At 42.5% G+C, this 21260-nt stretch overlaps 1 protein-coding gene across 1 annotated transcript in view; it reads right to left on the minus strand.

Annotated features, from left to right (window-relative positions):
• The window catches only part of SCRN3 (secernin 3), a 150415-nt gene that overhangs the window by 99758 nt on the left and 29397 nt on the right, over positions 1–21260 (minus strand). The window contains exon 2 of the mRNA XM_078681544.1: positions 11514–11685. Within this exon, the coding sequence (XP_078537670.1) occupies positions 11514–11669 (156 nt within the window). The 5' untranslated portion in view covers positions 11670–11685. The remainder of the gene's footprint in view (positions 1–11513; positions 11686–21260) is intronic.

The raw sequence follows: 21260 nt of genomic DNA on the forward strand, positions 1-21260 counted from the left end.
ACTTGCTTTCCAAGGAGGGTAGACAGCTAACACAAGAACGTATACAGCTCATTGCTAACCTTTCACAGCCCAAGACACAGAAGGAGGTACGTGCTTTTATTGGCCTCACTTCTTACTGTAGGCAATGGATTCCCCAGTATGCATATCTAGCCAAACCACTCATACAGTTAACTACACAGGAGGCAGCCACTCCGACTGTCCTCCCTTGGACACAAGAACACACCTTGGCATTTGAGGAATTAAAAAGAGCATTATGTCAAGCGCCAGTTTTAGCGACTCCATGTTACAGTAAACCTTTTATGCTTTTCGTAACTGAACGAGATGGAACAGCGTTATCTGTCCTCACACAAGATCAAGCAGGAAAACACAAGCCTTGCGCTTATTTTTCTAGTACACTAGATCCAGTGGCCCAGGCTCTGCCTGCGTGCCTGAAATCAGTTGCAGCAACAGCCCTAGCCATAAGACAAAGTGACTCGATAGTGTTGGGTCACCCTCTGACAGTACAAGTACCACATTCAGTAGAAGTTCTCTTAAACAGGACACAGACACAACATTTGACTGTAGCAAGACTGACAGGATATGAACTGACATTATTTCAACCACACATAGAGATCAGACGTTGTAATATTCTGAATCCTGCAACACTTTTGCCCTCAAGTACAGTAAATGCACCACCACATGACTGTGTGGAAGTAATGAATATAGTGACGAAACCAAGACAAGACCTGACAGATATTGCACTTCCAGACCCAGACTTAACGCTCTATGTAGATGGATCATGCATGAGAACTAGTGCAGGAGAATTAGTAGCAGCATATGCTGTGACCACTGCTACTAAAGTCATAGAGACACAGAAAATAGACACACTATCAGCACAAGCAGCAGAGCTCATCGCTCTGACACAAGCCTGCATAAGAGCTAAGCACTTGAAAGTAAACATTTATACTGACTCACAATATGCTTTTGGCGTTGTTCATGATTTCGGGGTCTTATGGAGGGAGAGAGGTTTCTTGACCTCCCATGGGACCAAGATCCAGCACGGCCAGCTCATTCAAGCCCTGTTGGAAGCAATACATTTACCTACAGCCATTTCTATCCTGAAGTGCAAAGCTCACACCAAAGTTACAGACACCATTTCCCAGGGTAATGACCTGGCAGACCGAACAGCTAAACTTACAGCCCAGACAGCCCAGACATCAACAGACACGACAAGGACAGAGGTACCATTACTAACAACATGTATGACAGTCAGGGATCCCACTCAAGATGTACTCGACATACAGACACATGCCACTGCAGATGAGATAAAGCAATGGACTGAACAAGGAGGGGTCCAGACTGAACAAGGTTGGATGACTAAGGGAAAAGGTACATGGTTTCTTCCAGATTCTATGGTATAAGTAATCATAAACACAGCACATAGTCCAGCACACTTGGGAGAAAAGGCAATGATAGACAGCTTACAGAATATTTGGTTTAACAAGCACCTGCGTGCAGCAGCGAAACAGAAAGTACGAACATGTATGATCTGTTGCCAGTTCAATCCAGGTAAAGGCATTCCGGTGGAACAAGGCGGATTTCATCCTCCTGACCACCCTTTTGAGGTTCTCCAGATGGATTATATCCAAATGGACAGATGTAGAGGTTACAAGTATGTCTTGGTAGTTGTGTGTGCACTATCTAGATGGACAGAAGCATATCCAGTTCCAGATTATACTGCTGTGACAACAGCCAGGCAATTAGTGCGCAAGTACTTCGCCAGGTATGGATTGCCTCGGGTCGTATATTCCGATAACGGACAGCCATTCTCCTCTGAATTAATGAAACAAGTGTCTCTTCTGTTAGGATATACATGGAAATTCCATTGTGTAAGACACCCTTAAGCAGCAGGCCTTGTAGAAAGACATAATCAGACAATTAAGACAAAGCTTGCTAAGATATGTGCAGAAAAAGGCGTGGATTGGATGGTAGCCTTGCCGGTTGCCCTCTTTTACATGCGTATGGTAGCCCATTCCAGAACAGGCCTATCTCCGTATGAAGTAGTTTTCGGTAGACCGCCAAATATGTGGGGTACGCCTATGCCTAAAAGAATAACTGATGTTGACAGTAACATGCTGACAGATTACCTGGCTTCCTTGATGTCTGCACTACTCTCTTGTCGTTCACAGGTTGCTGCCGCCTTCCCTGACAACACCCAGGTCAAGGAGCATGCCATATCACCAGGCGATTTTGTATGTGTCCGGAATTTTGATCGTTCAAGCCCCCTCGAGCCTCGCTGGAAGACCCCGAAATTAGTGCTTCTTACAACAAGGACCGCGCTGAAGGTGGAGGGACGCAAAGGATGGATCCACGCTCAGCACTGTAAAAGATACTTTGGACAATCTGGTACTTTACTAAAAGATACAGACACTAAAGACAATACAGACTTTGCGCCGCTTGCGCCGCCTGCGCCGCCTTTGCTAGAAAAGACTCCACAGCAGGAGTATAAATCTAAGTTAAGATCTAGTAAGTCAGACGTAGTTTAATTGTTTAAGCCCACCCGGTGGTGAATCGGTTAGACTAGATTTCTGACATGTATAAGATCATATACGAGAATAGTAAAAAGAGCGAAAAGAAAGCTAAATACTGCAAGCTATTACGCAGTAGATGTATAGTTACTTTGATCATTCTTTTTATTCTGTGCATTGTTATAATCTGTGTCAGTTTATTACTACATGTTTTCTTTCCTATTTCCTCACATATACACTCTTCCAGTAACAGCACCATAGAGCATACATTTAGTGAACTGCCACCTCATGAATTGTCATATCGACTTGCATTGCGTAACAATACCTTTATTCGAATGTTACACCATTCTCACCAGACCAGCAATGCGACTGATTGCTGGGTATGTGGCCAACTGCCTCCTTATCAAAAGACGAAGGGAGTTCTGCCCTTCTATCCTCTACCGTTCTCACACAATGGTTCATGTGGAGCATGGTTTGCCTTAATGACCTCAATAGATAGAAAGTACATAGCTTATCCAGGTGGCTGGATATATGGAAACCTGAATAAAGTAATGAATGAAGCATGTTTTCCAGACAAAGACGGATATCCCCAAAGGAAGGGAACCGATCTAGAGAATAAAGAGTACGAGCAGGGAAATGCATCCGTTATTTTATAATGTTAAACGTTCAGCCCAAGCAAAATACAGGTCCACCGTTTTAGAGAAATATGCATGGGTGACATGCACATACATGTAACATAGGGTACACGTAGGGGGCATCTTGGTCGGGCAAAATTTCATTGTCCTCATTCCCTCCTTGTCCCCTACTTAACCCTTCAGGATACATCTATATTCATGAGACCGTATAGTTGATCATACAGCATCATTTGTTCATCCTTAACCCTTTGTATACTTGGATGTGGAACACATGCAGTTGCACACAGCCGCAAAGAGAAGGGCCACACTGCAGACAGAGACAGCAACCAAATATCATAAGTAGGATCATTCCTAGGAAGGACAACACTTTCCATCCCCAAGCAGATATCACACCCCAGAGCCAACTGGACCAAGTCCATGTGCCTGGGTCTTGATGTATGACATGAGCAATCTTGTGGAGCGACTTGAGCGACTTGTGGATTTTATTTACCACAAGTCGCCCCGAAGGAGTGCCACCTGACCCCCCTAGTACAAACGACAACGACCCCGTACCACTGTAGGTTATCCCTCTTCCTCAAAGGAGAGCACGAGCTCGCCCCCCCCCACTTTACACCGACTGCCCTTTGTTCTGACCCCCCCCCCCTGCACACGATCCGTAATACCACACTTGGGCGACCTATGCTATCCACAGGCTTCCGATAATAATCTCTCCCACACTAAACGGTCCACCTGGGCTTAAACGCCAAGTTGGCAGAGACTGCATCCCGTGGAGATAGGCCGAGTATGTAGTAAGTAAAAGCCTTTTCGGGTTTATGCGCGTTAATGTGTTTTAAATGCTGCCCCCGCCCCCCTTCTTTTTCCCTCTTTCTGCAGGTCACATCGGAACGTCGATTAAAGTACGAAAAAATGGTGATCTAGCGGACGAAGAGATGGAAAAAGGGGTTTGATTATGGTGCCTACACACGACGAGCAAACAATGACTATTTCTCTCCCTGAACTTAGCGCTTGGGAGGACAGCCTGAAGCGGAAACTACAAAATATGACTTCGCTTGGCACCCCGAATAATACAACCAAGAATGACGTGCACTAATGAATAAATTCCTACGTTTAACTAAATAGGGAAAGTTTAAGGAATATTCCGAGGTGAGGTTTACCCAAGTACCCTCCGCCTGGAGGACTAGGAATGTTGCCAATGTTTAAAATCTACTACCTCCTTTTCGCACCCTCATAGACATGAAACTCAAAGCTGCCCCATTGTGCTCCCAACTGACACCCACTGTTGCCTCAGCCTGGAAACACATTTGCTAAAAAAAAAAAAAAAAAATGATTCGAAAATCCCACCGTGAGCATTAGCCCGACCAGGTTAGTTCTTGACCAATTGGCAAAGGTGTAAGTGTGTGCAACCAAAGCCACCGGTGAAGGCAGCCGACGATAAAAGAGAAGAAAAAGGTCAAAAGAGCTTAGGATGCTAAGGATGCACAGCATACAGGAAGAGATCATTTTGGCCAATAACTGTTCTATGTTTTGTCTTGGATTTTTGTATGTAATACATGTACTGTCTCCCCGCCTGAGTTTGTGTGTACGTAATGTATGGATCTACGTCGTCCCTCTGCCTGTGTTTCCGTATTACTTGACCCCTGCTGTTCTGTGTTGTGTGCGCACTAAATGGCCTATTATTGTGTGTGTCTCTCCCTCTCCCTCCCCCCTCTCCCCCTCTCCCCCCTCCTCTCCCTCTCCCCCTCTTCCCCCCCCTCCCCCCTCCCCCCTCCTCTCCCTCTCCCCCTCTTCCCCCCTCTCCCCCCTCTCCCCCCTCTCTCCCTCTCCCCCCCCTCTCCCCCTCTCCCCCTCTTCCTCCCCCTCTCCCCCTCTTCCCCCCCCTCCCCCTCCCCCTCTCCCCCTCTTCCCCCCCCCTCCCCCTCCCCCCCCTCTTCCCCCCCCTCCCCCTCCCCCCCCCCTCCCCCTCCCCACCCCCCCTCCCCCTCTCCCCCTCTTCCCCCCCCCTCCCCCTCCCCCCCCTCTTCCCCCCCCTCCCCCTCCCCCCCCTCTCCCCCTCTCCCCCTCTCCCCCTCCCCCCCTCCCCCTCTCCCCCCTCTCCCTCTCCCCGCTCTCTCCCTCTCCCCCCTCCTCTCCCTCTCCCCCCTCCTCTCCCTCTCTCCCTCTCTCCCTCTCTCCCTCTCCCCCTTCCTCTCCCTCTCCCCCACCTCTCCCCCTCTCCCCCTCTCCCCCTCTCCCCCCCCTCCCCCCTCTCCCCCTCTCTCCCTCTCTCCCTCTCTCCCTCTCTCTCCATGTCATACGTGTACCGAATGGTTCGTTTAGAGTGCGGACGGACTCTCTCTCTCTCTCTGAGGGTCCCCCCAGTTCCCTCCTCCCTTGTGTAGGTAACGTTGTGCCCCACCGGCACAAACCTAATTGGGTCTCTTCGAACACAAAGGTGTTCGGCAAAATTGACAAGAACTAAAACGATTGTAACTTGCCATATTACTACCTCTCCTTTCTGCAAAACGATAGAACCCGAGTTGGTAATGAAAGAAAGGACAGGTAAGATGACTGATGTCCCCTAATCTGGCCTTTTTATAGGGGGACTATAACGTCAATGGTCTTCTGTTTTTCAGTTCGTTAGAAATGCAATCCCCAATGCCCAGATTGCCCCACCCCTCTGCACTTAAGTGCGGATGTCCAAAGCGTCCTCGCTTCTCCCGATTGACCCCAGCTCCCTGTCCAAAGCGTCCTCGCTTCTCCCGATTGACCCCAGCTCCATATCAGCTATCCCCGAAGCGTAATTGATGACCTTGATTAACCGTCGCTCCCCAAGAAAAGCAATTTTAGCCTCTGCCCCCCTCTCATGATAATAACCCCCCTGCTTACAAGAGTTAGCCGACCCCGAAGGGAAATGTAAGATTGTCAGTACTTGGGTTAAAAAAAAAAAAAAAAAAGGCGAGTCTCTACCGAAGGACTCGATTTCGAGTTTGATAGAATACACTATCGATGGGAGTCCGATTTCTCTCCACGTACGTCACGAATAAACGCCAAATAGGCTTATTATTCAGTGGAAATGCCCTCCTACAAACTCCATAAGTAATGACTTCTGACTGTGACCGATGAACCTATCCCCCACCTACTTAGGATTGGGGACGGAATTGAGATGTATAAATGTCTTCTCCTGCCAGTTTTTCTAAAACTTGTTTTGTACCCATTCAAAGATACAATCACCGGAGGAGAGGAGCTGGACGTGACACACAGCCTGGCCACAGATCATGAAGCACGTGTGACCTCAACAAAAGGTGGAGCCGCAGAGCAACGAGACGCGGGACGAGGCACCACTCTCAAACTCGGCAGATGAAGGAATGTAGGGCTGCCTTGAAGCCCTCGATTTGCTGACCCACTCGTGCCTGAAGTCCCCGTCCCTTTTGAGGCCGACTGATGGGCCTGCCTGCTCGTCGTCCTTTGGTCCCTTGGTGTGTTCAAAGATCTGATCCCACTCCGCCCTCTCTTCCCTCGATTATTCAACAACATCACCCTTTTCGCATAACTTTTGACTCAGAAAAGAAGAGCAACATTTAGATAGAATAAGGTTTTGCCACGGAAGAAGAAAGACACGCAGGTGCCCAGCATGAGGCACCCCTAAGAAGATCAGTTAGGAAACAGGACTGTGATCTAACAGCAGAGGACTGATCGCACCCTGCAACGCGTAAGGATGGATCCGAGCTGGACCTATAGCTCCACCGCCGGTGCTCAACAGCGCCAACGAAAGAAAACGGACTACCAGAGGCTACCAGTGATGGCTCGCTGTTAAAAAGACATTGTGACGAAGACCCCCCTTCCTGAACTTTCTACCCACCCCTTGACTAATTGCTTGTATCGAACTGAATTCCTCCCTCAACCATTTTTGTATTGCTTTCAAAAATGTTTCATCGGTCACTCATGTATTTAGTTTTCCAAAAGTCTCATATAGCACTGACAAGACCCGAAGGTATCAGAGCACTTTTTACTGTATGTTGATGTCACCGGAGAGAAAGTCAGAACCGGATTCTAAAATGTATCGGAACCTTTTTCTTGATTGACCCCGACTAAGTATTATGCCGATCTCTAGACTTGTATGAATAACCCAACAAATGTAAATTCATATGTACCGCATTCCGCCAATCGTATCGACTACATATGGTTACACGCAATCTGCTAGTATTGACAAACGCTATTTCATTGGCCACACATGGCTATATGTACACTCCGTCAGTTGGGGTAAACACCGAAATGAACTAGCTTATGTTAAAAAGCCGCGACTGTTGAAAATGGCAATGTATATGCACATAAGCGGCGTTCATTTGTGTTCACTGTACCCCTTGTTGTAAGCAGAACGGATATCGCGAAACACTGACTGTGTTATTCCGCCAGCATAGACCCATGCACACACGTACACGACAGCCATTTTAGGTACCATGGTCTCCCTGTTCACGATCGATCGTCAGCGCACTTCCCTGACCCTGCAAGCATCCCCCATGCACCCTGGCTGCCCCCGCTCTCACATGCACAAGTCATGAACCCTCCCCTTCCGCATGACTCTGTCTCTGGGAATCACACCCCGCGCCTGACCAACACCTCCTTTCCTTCCATGAATACCCCTCTTTTGATAAACCCTTCCTCTACGCTCGATTGTCCACACCGATTCTTCCTTTCATGAATATCTCTCCTTTGATGACCCCTTCCTCTGAGCCCGATTGTCTGCACGGACCGCTGGTCATCCCTTAGCCTGAGGATACAGTTTATTGCCCACTACTGTATGCACTCGCCCCTCTTCAAAGGAGCTACTATTGATCATGACCTCCCCACCCCTTGAGATTCGATCAGGCGCACACATTCCAAAGGAATCGGCGGAACACTCAGCTGCGTGATAGCCCCCTCCTATTGTATGGGGGGGGGTGAGGACCTCTACTGTAGCCACGTGTTGGAATGAGCCGGAACTGGGGGGTACCGGGGATGTCTTTTTCATTACTTCACAATGTCTTTATTGTAATAAAGAGCGGTCACATGTCGTAAACCAGTGTATAAAAGGCCAGGCCTCAGAGAGGCTGTTAGAGAGCACCTCCTGAAGACACTATGCGAGTGTCCGAAATGACAGGCTCTCCTCATGAGAAATAAAACTCTGTTCTTGTTTTCCTACTTCCAGCGCCCATCTCTTTATTTGGTAATTGTTCAAGATGGGAACTAAGAGGCGTCCTGCGCCAGCAGCCTGGGCATCAGGTGTGTTATGGGCTGACTTTTCCACACAGTTTAGTGCTTTGAGGGCAGTGGTCTGTCTGTATGGGTTGAGGACATGTCTAGCTGCAGTGTTCTGTTTTTACTGTAGTATGGGGGTTAATTTTTAGGGCAGGCAGCTGTGCTGTCAGCAGGCTAGACTGATATCACTAGACTTGTATCCTACTCATAGCCAGAGGCAGGGGTTATTGTGTAGTAGATACTGATCACGTACAGTGAGGCTGTAGCCACTCTGTAGACTTGGGATTGAAGAGAGAGGTTTTGTGTACAAGAAGAAACAGTGATTACCCTCCCGCCACTAGAATTTAAATCCCTTTTAAAAACCCTAAGTGGTAAGCTCAGCTTCAATAGAGATATCAAATATTGTAATACAAAAGAGATTAAAGATAATAACTAGGACGAGCTCCCCAAGAATCTCCCAGAAATATTTATCCTGGAATTCAGAACATGGAATTCGACGTTGGCTCACCTTAAGTCACATTAATCTTTGACCTTTAAATGGATTTAACAGTAAGCTGGTCCCAGAACATGAAAAATTGAAATATATGTCATTTTTGTGAGTTGAGCATTCAGAATCTGGATCATGTCTTGTGTGTCTGTCCAACATTGGTTTCGAGTCGTCGCCGCTGGCTTGGTCCGATGTTTTTACAAAATGGTGTTAAAGATGTAGCTTCAGCCCGCGACTTTCTTTTTAATCCAAAAAACGAAGCGGTCTGTGTAAACTTATTAAATTTTTTAAGGAGTTTATTTATCTATTTTAATCTTTTATACATTCCTCTAAATGGGCGGTTATCCCTGTGCTTGTCGCCCTTTTATGGAGTATTAATATTCTCTCCTTCTTCCGATTGTATTTAGCACATGCTTTGGTTACTACTTAATTGCTCTTTGCACAACTGGGATATGTTTTGCTTTTTATCCACTTTTTTGTTGCTAATTTTGAAATCTGATTCTCTATTGATGCTGGATTTTGGACTATATTATGCATATGCATCTGCTGTAAATCAACTTCCTTTTTTATACATTTTAGGATATGCTTTGATATTCCTATTCTCTTGCTGCTAATTTTAAATTCAATTTTCTGTTGAAATTGGACTTTTAATTATATTTTGCACATGAACTGGCCACTAATTTTAAACTCAAATTACTGCTGAAGCTGGACTTTCAATCGTATTTTGCACATCAACTGGCTGCTACTTAAATGCTCTTTGCACAATTAGGGATATGCTTTGTTACCTTAATCCTATTGCTGCTAATCCCAAACTTTAATTGTTGAAGCTGCTATGCGTTGAAAAATTTGTATATGTAGTTGTTGCCTTTAATGTCCAACCGTATATTTTTTGTGTAGTAAATTATATGTATTCTTTTATGTGGACCTCATTGGAGTTCCAAATCTATACTAAATTTTGAATTGAATTGAAGAGAGAGATTGGAATCCATACTTGCGCCAAGGTTTTTCCCTTCAGTTGAAGTTGGATGTGGCGGACTCACTTCTTGAGGTCAAAAGGATAATACTGCTTTTGAAGAGCCAAGTTTGGGATGATGCTCCAACATTAATTGATTTACAGCTAATAAGCATTTGCTGAGTCTTGAAAATGTAATCTGTAAGATTGTCCGATTTTCAAGCTGATCTGAATGTCACCATATAGCTGTAGCAGGTGAGGGAAGATTTCATCAGTTCTTGAAGAAGGGTTATGTAAATGTTGTAGAATTTTCAGAACATCACGGATAGATTACATACAATTATATTAGTCGTATGTTCCAGTTTGCCAATATACTTCTCAAAACATAACTGATGTTTAAGATCTAATCCTGCCAAACTGATGGGAGTCTGTTCCATTCTGTGTTAAAGCTTCACTTTATTTCTTATTTGGGAAATCAGCACTTGAGCTGCAGACAGTGGCAAACAAAAGAAGTAACAAATGAATGAACCGTTACAATTCCACTACACTTAACAAATCCAAAGTCTTTTTGACCTGTAACAGTCAGCTGAAAAGGTCTTGTTTTCGCTTTTCCTCTGGCATACGCCTGGTAAAAGGCAAGATTGAGATATAAGGGAAATCCTTGTTCTGTATAAGCAGTAAGATATTGAACGTTTTTGTCCTTTAACCACTCACGCCCTTTGTCTTACCCGATTGAGGACCTAAAATTGCTCTTTTACATTTTTGTTCTTTCTTAGGTAATAAAGCTAGCAAGTTAGAAGTACTATAATATACCCACCATGAACTAGATTAAATATTTAACAAAACCACAATTTACACTTTGTGACCCATTGTATAAAAAGATTACTAAAGACAAGTAGCAGAAATAATAGAAAGTAAACATGGGGGGCATGGGGTGAAAAAGAAAATAGAAGGGATGGGAACAAAGGGGTTATGATGGGTTACCCCTGTAAGGGAAAAAAACGGATAAAGGAGAAAGGGGATTTACAATGGGAAACAGCCAACACAACAGTAGGAAAAAATGTGAAGTAAAAAAGATTGAATGATAAGGTACATTTAGTTTCTCTTCTAAGGTGACTGCCATTGCAAGACACTTTAATGTCTATCTGAATACGTGGTGTTTAATCCAACAACAAACTTCTTACAAGAATTTTAAATCTTTAAAACACACTTTGTGTGAACTGTCCACCTAAAAATAAAAAACAAACATGCTGGGATATTGAGCTGCTTAAAAACGAGATCCTCAAACTAGGAAACTTTGATTATTTCAAAAAAGTATTGAAATTCATGGTACATAAATCATAATATCAGGACCGTCACCTCTTTTTGGTGATTTGTATATGCTTACTCTTCACCCAAAGAGCTCCTGAAGAGAAACAAACATATTTTTTTCTACCTATAGAAAGTTTTGAACATTGCAGGAATTATAAAATTGCAACGATAAGGTGACAATTTAGAACATTAAAACAATAGAAGTAAAGGTAAATTAAAGAAATAACTTCAAAAAGCATCAAAGATACGTTTAGTATATCAGAAAACCGAGGTCCAACTAAGAGAGCATTACACAGGTCAGGATAAACTAAACGTCTATGTGAAGACAAAGCAGTGACTGACACTTCTTGGCCATAACAAAAAATTCAGCTTAACCAACTTAGATTGATTTTTAGTTTGTGTTTTACCTCAAGTTTTCCTCCGGGTTCATAATTTTTTGCAGGGAAATAAATGATCTCTTGCACTTCATCGTCTGGACGATCTGAATTTTTTCCAAATATAATCCTGCCACCAACTGTTGCTGGAGGTAGAGCTACAAGGGTGTCACAGGAGCAAGGTTCCATGCTGGTTAACGCCCACCTTTAAAAAATATTTGAAATTCTATTAATGTAATTTAGTAAAAACAATACAAAGAACTGGCAACAAATGCTAATATTTTCTATAATCAATGTACCTACAACCTGCGCAATACTATTGAACAGCTCAATCAGTAGAGTTAAAGTAACCGGTCTCATGACAGTGCTCATTAACATTTTATTAATGCACAGTGCTTTAAGCCTAATCATTATCAAGGTCAACATTACATCTAGCTTTAGTTAATGTCACTCCAAATAGATATATTTTCTATTAAGAGATTGTGGTTTCCTGAGAATTAATTGTGTTCCTTCTCAATGAAAAAGATTATTCTCCTTAATCTACATTTCCCCAGATGCTTTTCAATACTTTCCATATGATAACCTACTTATCCTTCCAAGGTGCATGGTGAACACAGCATGCTGTGCGTTCAATACAATACCAAATCATACGGCATTACAATTGATGGAACCTATATCATGCCAATGTTATTGTTATTGTCATCAACTTGATCAAATATGTTGAGGTGTAATATAAATTGCCCACAGATGTATGGCATGTTTAGGTGAAATTGAAATATACCACAAACAACGTTCCCTCTAATTTATTTGTTTGGTAAGCGGTAATGCAGTTTCTTTGTGCACACTATTCTGAGATGTGTGCACAAATGGAACTTACCATGAGCCATTTTGCAAGCGAGCCTCCTACCTCTTGGCGATCAGGTGAAAGAACAGTTTAATTTTTTACACCAATAACTTAATGGTAAATTATGTTTTGAAATGTTGTTATTCAAACTGTGCTGTATAAAGGCAAATACGTAGTAGTGAAATTTCGGAGAGGGTGTGGTGCAGCTCATACAAAAATTCAATCTTGCTAGTCCAAAAGAAGATTCAGAGAGGAGTTTTGTGAAATTGAACATGCTCCTTTCCTAATTCACTGCAGCTTATTCCCTCCCAGCTTCTTTCTTTCTGCCAACATCCCCAGAGTGCAGGTTCAGCTTCTCATGGTCTTTACTAAATAACCCTCTACAATGCCTACCAAGTACTATGTGTGTGTGTGTGTGTGTGTGTGTGTGTATATCTATCTATCTATATACGCACACACACATGGGTGGATGAGTGTGTATATGTGTGTGTTAGTGAGTGAATGACTGTCTCACTAGTGTCTTTATCAGTAACTACATATGTTTTAATCTAGTATATGTGAGTATTGATGTATATAAGTGAGTATATGTGAGAGTGAGAGATTGTAAGAGTTCCTGTTTAAATAAGTATGTGTTTCTATAAGTGATTGTTTAAGAGAGTAAGTATGTAAGTTTCCTTAGAAGTAAGGTGGTAGTGTGTGTATACCTGTATATGCAAATAAATGGATGTTCAATAGTTTATTTGCATGTGTGAGTAACTTTTGGATGACTGCCGGTGTGTAACAGGATGTATAGGTGTATCACTACATATGATGAGTGAGTATATGTATGAGTGACTATATAGAACTGTTGGTGAATGAGTGGATGTGTATATAGATGGTGGAATTACTGAATTGGTTGTTGTAACTGGTATGGGTATCTCCATTTTTTTGAACATTTTAGTTTCTATTTTTTAATATGTGTTTAAAGGGTTACATTACACTGAAAGGAGGTCTGTCACTGTCACAAGGATGGTGTCATCAGTGATGTCATGAGTGATGTCACTGACCATGTAATTGGTGACGTCATCAGCAGTGCATTGCAGGCGCGCAAGTTATAGTGAGTCCAACTAACTAGAACGTGGGAATTTCAATGGTTTTATATCAGTAAAATTTTCAGCTAACTATAACTGGTGTCAAACCTATGGTTTTTTAAGTGAATATATATATATATATATATATATATATATATATTCACTGAAAAACCATAGGTTTTACACACATTATAGTTAGGAATTAGCATTTTAAAAACCTTTGAAATTCACTGAAAAAACCATTGGTTTCACACCAGTTATAGTTAGCTGGTCATTTTACTCATACAAAACCTTTGAAATTCCCTTGTTATAGTTAGTTCAGCTAACTATAACTCGCGCGCCCGCAATGCACTGCTGATGATGTCACATATTACATCACTCATGACATGGTCAGTGACATCACTCATGACATCCCTGATGACATCACTGATGACATCATCCAGTGAATGTGTCTTTCTGAAAAATTAATTAATATTTTTTATATATGTATATCTAAAGGTCGATGGAAGATTGAATGGGTAAATAAGTCTCTAAATGGATGTTTTTTTTGAAAAATTGATTGTATAACTGACTTATTAAGTATATCTTAGTGAATAGGTGTATTAGCGAGTAATATTTAAATATCTGTATCAGTGTCTCACTTTGTATATAGGTGGCTGCATGGGGTGGTGAGTAGCTACATGAGTATGTATATGGGTTATTAGTTTTTTAAGTATCAGAAGGAGTGTCTGTATGGTTCGGTGGGGAGTATTACTTAGCGCACAGATGCATGAATGACTGACTCGCTGTTCGTATGTGTTTTGAAGACAGCATGTGTGCATGACTTTATAGGTGGATGAGTGTGTGTATGGCTGTGTTAGTGAGTGTGTTAGTGAGTGAATGACTGCCTCAAAAGTATCTTTATGAGTAACTACATATGTTTTAAACTAGTATAGGTGAGTATTGATGTATATAAATGAGTATATGTGAGAGCGAGAGATTGTAAGAGTACCTGTATAAATAAGTATGTGTTTCTATAAGTGATTGTTTTAGAGAGTAGGTATGTGTACGATTCTGTAGAAATTAGTGTAGTGGTGGGTGTATAGCTGTATATGCAAGTAAATGGATGTTTGATAGTTTATTTGCATGTGTGAGTAACTCTATAGATGAGTGTCGGTGTGTAATAAGATGTATAGGTGTATGAGTACATATGATGAGTGAGTACATGTATGACTGCCTATATAAACTGTTAGTGAACGACTGGATATGTATGTAGATTTTTGAAATACTGAATAGGTTGTTCTAACTGAAATTGGTATCTCCATTTTTTTGAAAATGTTACTTTCTATTTTTGATCGTTTGTATCAAAGGAGAGGAGGTCTGCCACAAGGATGTCATCAGGGATGTCATCAGTGATGTCATGAGTGATGTCACTGACCATGTCAGGAGAGATGTAATATGTGACATCATCAGCAGTGCATTGCGGGAGCGCGAGTTATAGTTAGCTGAACTAACTATAACAGGGGAATTTCAAAGGTTTTGTATGAGTAAAATGACCAGCTAACTATAACTGGTGTGAAACCAATGGTTTTTTCAGTGAGTATATATATATATATATATATATATATATATATATATATATATATATATATATATATATATATATAGTCCTTCACTCATGGAATAAAACTTCTCTTTGATTTCACCGCATCCCACGGAGTCGGCGCCTGTTTGTTTATCTGATATTTGGTATTGGATAAAATTATATATATATCAATGTGATCAAGGGCACTTGATGCCCGAAACGCGTCGTGGAAATAAGAAAAAAATAAAGAAATAAAACCTGCTATTGAAAAGGTCCCGGTGGTCTGTTCTTCCTCAGTTCGCCACTTTGGAGGTACTGAAGGTACTCTGCCGTTATATATATATATCCCCCCCCACACACACACACACACCCCACACACATACACACCACTGGCACTGCTTGCTGCCTGCATGGACAATTGCCAAAGCTGAATTTCAGTGAACAAAGCCAGCCTCCTTAACAAAGTAAGCCCCAAGAACATTTTGAAGACATTGTGTCCAATAGTGCATCTTAAACCCAGTTTTGACAAATATTAACCAAAAAACTCTATGCTTGCTAAGATCACTTTGAAGGGCACTTTCATGTACCCATTTTGGAGGGTGTTATGGGCTGGGATAAAATAGGACACCAGTGCAGCTTGGTTCATGGTCTTTTTATCTCAGCGGAATGCATACATGCATTTAGACCCAATACAGACTGGCCGAAAGCTCCCAGAATTTTCGTTCTCAGCCAAACTAGCAAAATATTTTTTTATTTGTAACAATTTGGACCACCACCTGTACGACAAACTTAAAGTGTCCTGATCCCCATATATAAGTATTAAAGGAAACAGCGGCACCTGTGGATAGATAAGAACTTTTTCTGATAGGTATAACGCACAATGGCAATGTGGGTGGTATAAGAGATGTCAAAGAAGGAAGCTGCGTATACACTTTGAGAATCTGTTCATCAATTCGTAAAGTTTATTTAAATATATATCAACAATTTATACAAAGTATCCGCAACATTACATACAAACATATAATCACAAAAGTGATGGCGTGTCCCAAGTGAATGTTACCAAAAAAGAACCTAAACTAATAAAGTGAGACATAATACTGTGTAGACAACACAAGGTTTCAAGTTTACATTCCGTTTGAAAGAGACAACCAAGTATTATATAAGCAATCAGAGTACAGCAGCTGGAAAGTGTAAGCAACTATTGTGCACAGTCTGTCTCTTTTTCTCTGTCGGCGATGTTTCGACCTGAATAGGATATCAGGTCTCTTCAGGACTGGTCAATGAGGGGCACTTTTAAAGGGCCTGTGCTGCTCAGGGAGTGAACAAGGGTGGCACCGTGAGGTAAAGGTGAAGATAAGAACTTACAGGGACCCCATCCGGGAACCCTGGTAAGGGTGAAGTAAGCAGGCAAACGTGTATTAATGTCGGTCCATAGATCTGTGATGTAAGCTGTGTAGAAATGCTGGAGGAGAGGCACAAGACTGGATACACACGAGGGCGCTCCTGGTATGGATATGGCTGATATTGTAGATAAAAGACTTCTTCTCGATATATGTTGCAAGGACCAGACGATGCTGGCGCTAAGGTATGGTGTGTTGTTCGCGGAGGGTCCCGGAGGCGTGTCCTCTCCTCTCGGTGCGATGACAAGCTTGCCATCGCACCGAGAGGAGAGGACACGCTGCCGGGACCGTCCGCGAACAACGCCCCATAAGTTAGCGCCAGCATCGTCTGTATACGCAGCTTCCTTCTTTGACATCTCTTGAACATTGCCATTGTGCGTTATACCTATCAGAAAAAGTTCTTATCTATCCACAGGAGCCGCTGTTTCCTTTAATACTTTACACCCAGGCTCCAAGTGAGTAGGGTACCCTTGTTTCCTTCCCCATATATAAGTGGCAGCAGTGCACACTGGCCACCACCAACTCAGATTAGGTACTGCTAAAATGCATGTGTGATGTTGGTGCTTAACCTGTTCAAAACTACTAATGGTACTCCCATTTTCACTTTTGAGAGCTGCCTTAGTTCGCTAACTCTCTGACATGCCTCTAATTTCACTCACTTCATTCGTTTCTGTCTTTTCAATTTTCATTTTATTGTTTGATTAATTAAAATCGTTAAAATATTCGAGCAAGGTAAAAATTACAAATTTCTAAAACCGTAAAAGAATAAATATTCTGTCCCGAGTAGAGACAGGACTAGTCGTATTTCATCCATTATAATACATTGTTAAGTTCATTATCAACGTTTTCAGTATTGTCCGTTCTGCCACCACGGACCTCCTTCATTAAACCACTATTAGCGCTAGGCGTTGGGTGCCTTTGTCAGTTCAATTTCTTGTATCAGTTTTGTTACCGTGGTCATAAATTTAACTCCCCGGCATGCCAAGATAGATGATGTGCCTTCTAGCCAGCCTATCACTGCCTGCCGGCAGGTGCGGCTCTTTAGCGTAATAAAGATGGCCCGTAGGTACAATCTTCTTAGAGCTAGTAGAGCTGGACAAGCACATAGCAAATGCATCAAAGTTTCCTTCTGGTGTCCACACAGTCTGCAGTTGGGACTTTCTACTTGATGTTGCCAAGAGGGCCTTAAGTCCTTTGAATAGTGCATGCCCATTCGGTAAGCTAAAAAAGCTTTTTTTAAATGTTGGCTGTAATGTGAGGCTAAGTATCCCTGTGGTTTTTGATGGGTGTACGAGTTGACTACTGTCCATGCATGGCGCCGTTTCGTAAAATTTATTTTATCTTCTAGCAAGGAATTCCTTTTTGCTAACCCGTTGGCTACTTTACAGAAGTGCACTTGGTCTATTGTTTTTCCATACTTCTTGTAGGTCCAGTGTGTTCAAACAGGTACTAAGGTAGCTTCCCCATAAGGTGGTATTAGGCTGGTTTTCATGATAATTTATTTCCTTCCAGCAGATGTTGTCCATTGACTCGCTTGGGGCAGAGCGAATTTTATGACAACTTTGCGAACATGCACATTGACCGGAATTTTTTATTTTGTAGGCCAAATTCGAGGTGGACTTGGGCGGGCGCTGCTGAGTGGGGAAGGTTAAACACTACTTTGTAGATTTTATTTTGTAGGTTGTTTAACATTTTTGCCTCCCCTCCTAGCCACGAGGATAACCCGTATGACAAGGTAGGTATAATTTGTGAAGCCATTACTTTTAGTAGGCCATTTTTCGTTGCAGTTGCCTGTATGCGTAGATTAATGATTGGGCCTTCCCTTTTAATATCAGGAGGTGCTTCTTTTTTGAATTCCCTTGCTCAAGGGTCATCCCCAGGTACTTATATGAGCCCTGTTCTTCTAGGACTGAGTTGTTAATTGTCCATTTAAAGTTCAGTGTCTTCTTCCCCTCCACTAGCCGTAGTACTTTTGTTTTTTCTTTGTTCAGCTCCAGATTTTCTTGAGCTAAATAGGACGATAACGTATTTACTAATCGTTGCAGACCTATAGGAGTGTTGCTTAGTAGTACTATATCGTCTGCGTACTGCAGAATTGGAACTGAAGCATTGCCTAGTTTCAGGGCGTGGCTCTCGATTTTTTCTAAATTGCATCCTATGTCTGCTAAGTATAAGTTAAAAAGGCTGGGGGCTAGGACACAGCCTTATTTTAGGCCGTCCTGGGTCTCAATTTTTTCTGTTAGGCTGGTCCCGTTCCCTTGTTTTACCTTTGCCCATGTATCGCTGTACAGGCTGGTTATTGCGTTTATTAGTTTGTCCGGCAACCCCCATTTTCTTAACTTTCCTCAGAGTCTTGGCCTACTTACATGGTCGAAAGCCTCTTTTATATCGACGAAACACCCATATAGTCGTTGATTCTTTTTTTTGACGTTCTCCATTAACAGTCCCATGGTGGTCAAATTTGTGGTTGTCCCCATCCCTTGTCTAAATCCAAATTGGAAACTAGGGATTATGTTAATGGATATTGCCCAGTCTTGAAGCTTTTCGAAAAGGCACGAAGCATGGAGCTTGGCTTCGACGTCGATTAGGGAAATCAACCTGAAATTCCCGGGGTGTTTTCGATCCCCTTTCTTATGAATTGGATGAATGAGGTTTCCTTTCCATGAAGCAGGTATGTTTCCCTTTGTGAAAATATGGTTGAATAACACGGTTAAGTGTTCAGCCCAAAAATCTTCGTTGGTTTTGAATACTGCTGTTGGGAGACCATTTGGTCCAGGAGCCCCCTCTGCTTTGAGTTTTTGGATTAGCATTTTTAAGTGGGTGCCGGTGGTCAGCCTATCTTGATAAAAAACGTCTTTTTCAGAGTTTGCATTTTCGTGCTTTCTTTTACTAGCGCCTATGACTTTTAGGTTATCATGTTCAGTATTGGTTGGTGGACCTGGATTGTTTTCGAGTCTATGTGGTTCCTTTCTTAGATAAAGGTTCTTCACATAATCTCCCCAGGTCCTGTTCCCGATTCCAGAGTCCTGTTGCAATGCTACGCCTGAGTTTAGGTCATTAATGATGGCCCAAAAGTCTCAGGAGTTTGTTTTTTTTACTTGTAAACAGTAGTTTTTCCCAGATCGATTCTTTATATTGTGCCTTCGCCGTCCATAGTTTTTTCCTGTATTTTTTTCTCATGCTTCCAATGCCGTTGTTATTTGGTTGGTTTCCCTGAGCGGCCGATCCTGGTTGGATTTTTAGTGCCCTGGCTAGTTTTCTCTTTTCAAGTTTTAATTCGGAATTGAACCATGGAGCTGGTTTTACTTTTCCCTCTCGTTTCGCCCCTGGCATAACCGAGTGCTTTTCTTTCAGGACCTCCAATAAATGTTCCCAGTTGTTTACGGGATCGCCGTGTTCTAAGCTCCTGAGTTTAGTCACAAATTTACTGGCTGTAGACTGGATGTACTTTGTTTCTCCCCCCCCCCCCTTATTTTCCGGAGGTTACATTTTTCTGGTTGTTCCTGTAGCAAGCATAATTTTTCGGCTCTTGGAACTGCAATGATCATCCGTATGATTTGGGGGAAATGATCACTTTCTAGGCACTGAGCTATTGAGTATTCCACTATAGAGTTTGTTATACTGGCACTTACGATTCTGAAGTCTATGATAGATTTGACCTTTCCACTCCTGTAGGTGGGTACCGGCAAAGGGTGGCCCTTCTTTTTACTCTTTAGAATTGTTAGGCCCATTGATTTTATGTTGCTCAGTGGAACTTGTTTGGGCCTGTGTGCTTTTCTTTTCTCCTTATTGGGTCTACCCTTGTCGGCACTCAGTAGGTTACCAATAAAGTCTCCCGATATTATCATCGAGCTTGATTTGTTGGTTTTTTGAAGAGTTTTAATGAGTTTGATTAGCAATCCCATTTTTTCATTTTTTGCTTTTTGGTCTGGATGTATGTAGATGTTTAACAGTAGTAACTGGTCCTGGGGCTTTACTGTGATTTTTGTGACCTGAACCCAGTTTAGCCCTACGTCCAGTTCCTCCTGTTCCCAGTTAAATTTTTGTGACACAAAAGTTGATAGTCCACCTCGTGGGTGTCCATATTTTGACACCCTCTCGGCTAAAATGTGATAATCAGTAAATCCTGGAATTCCTGGGTGGGTCGAGTTTCAGGTCTCTTGTAGGAGTATTATATCTTGCTCACCAAAAGATGTTTGGATTTGGTGGTCCTGCTCCATACTACTAAACCCGTGCACATTCCATGAACATATTCTAATTGTTGCCAGGTTTGTTTCTTCAGTGAGTGGAGCTTGTATTTGTTCTCTAACTGTGTTGTTTGCAGTTTTTCTAGGAACTCTTTTTGCTTAACGCCGATGGAATCCATGACCAGTCCTGGTTGCTACAATGGGACCCGCTTTTCCATATCTGGTTTTTGGTGTTGATATTGGATCTTAGAGTTATTCCCTGGGACGATGGCCGAGCTGCGTATAGGCACGTTTTTACCTTGGGGCTTTGCAATTCCTCCTCCTTTAAATGGACTGAGCTGTTAAAAAGGGGGTAGAGATATCTGGGGCGCTTATGTTGCTGCAGGGTTATTCCCCAGCTCTCGAATATTGCTTTATAGGCAAAGATTTTAGCTGCCAGCTCCTTTGATAGCCAGGTAATTACCCAGTTTTCAGTGTCTGGCTTGGCTTTGTTTTGTTGGAACTCCACTGCTTCGATGTCTTTAGAGGCTATTCCGTTTAGTTCCGGGATTGCCTTAACTAATTTTATAATGTTTCCTCTATTGAGGGTATCCGGTCTTCCTTTTGTTGCGTATTCCGGGATAAAGGGGAGTACTGGTTCGATCCCGTCCAATTCTTTTGTTTGGTTTCCTTCCCGGTCCAGTTGGGGATCTTTTGTTCTTGTGATCCATGTGTT

The sequence above is a fragment of the Lissotriton helveticus genome, chromosome 3_1, assembly GCF_964261635.1.
Source record: "Lissotriton helveticus chromosome 3_1, aLisHel1.1, whole genome shotgun sequence".
Classification (NCBI taxonomy): domain Eukaryota; kingdom Metazoa; phylum Chordata; class Amphibia; order Caudata; family Salamandridae; genus Lissotriton; species Lissotriton helveticus.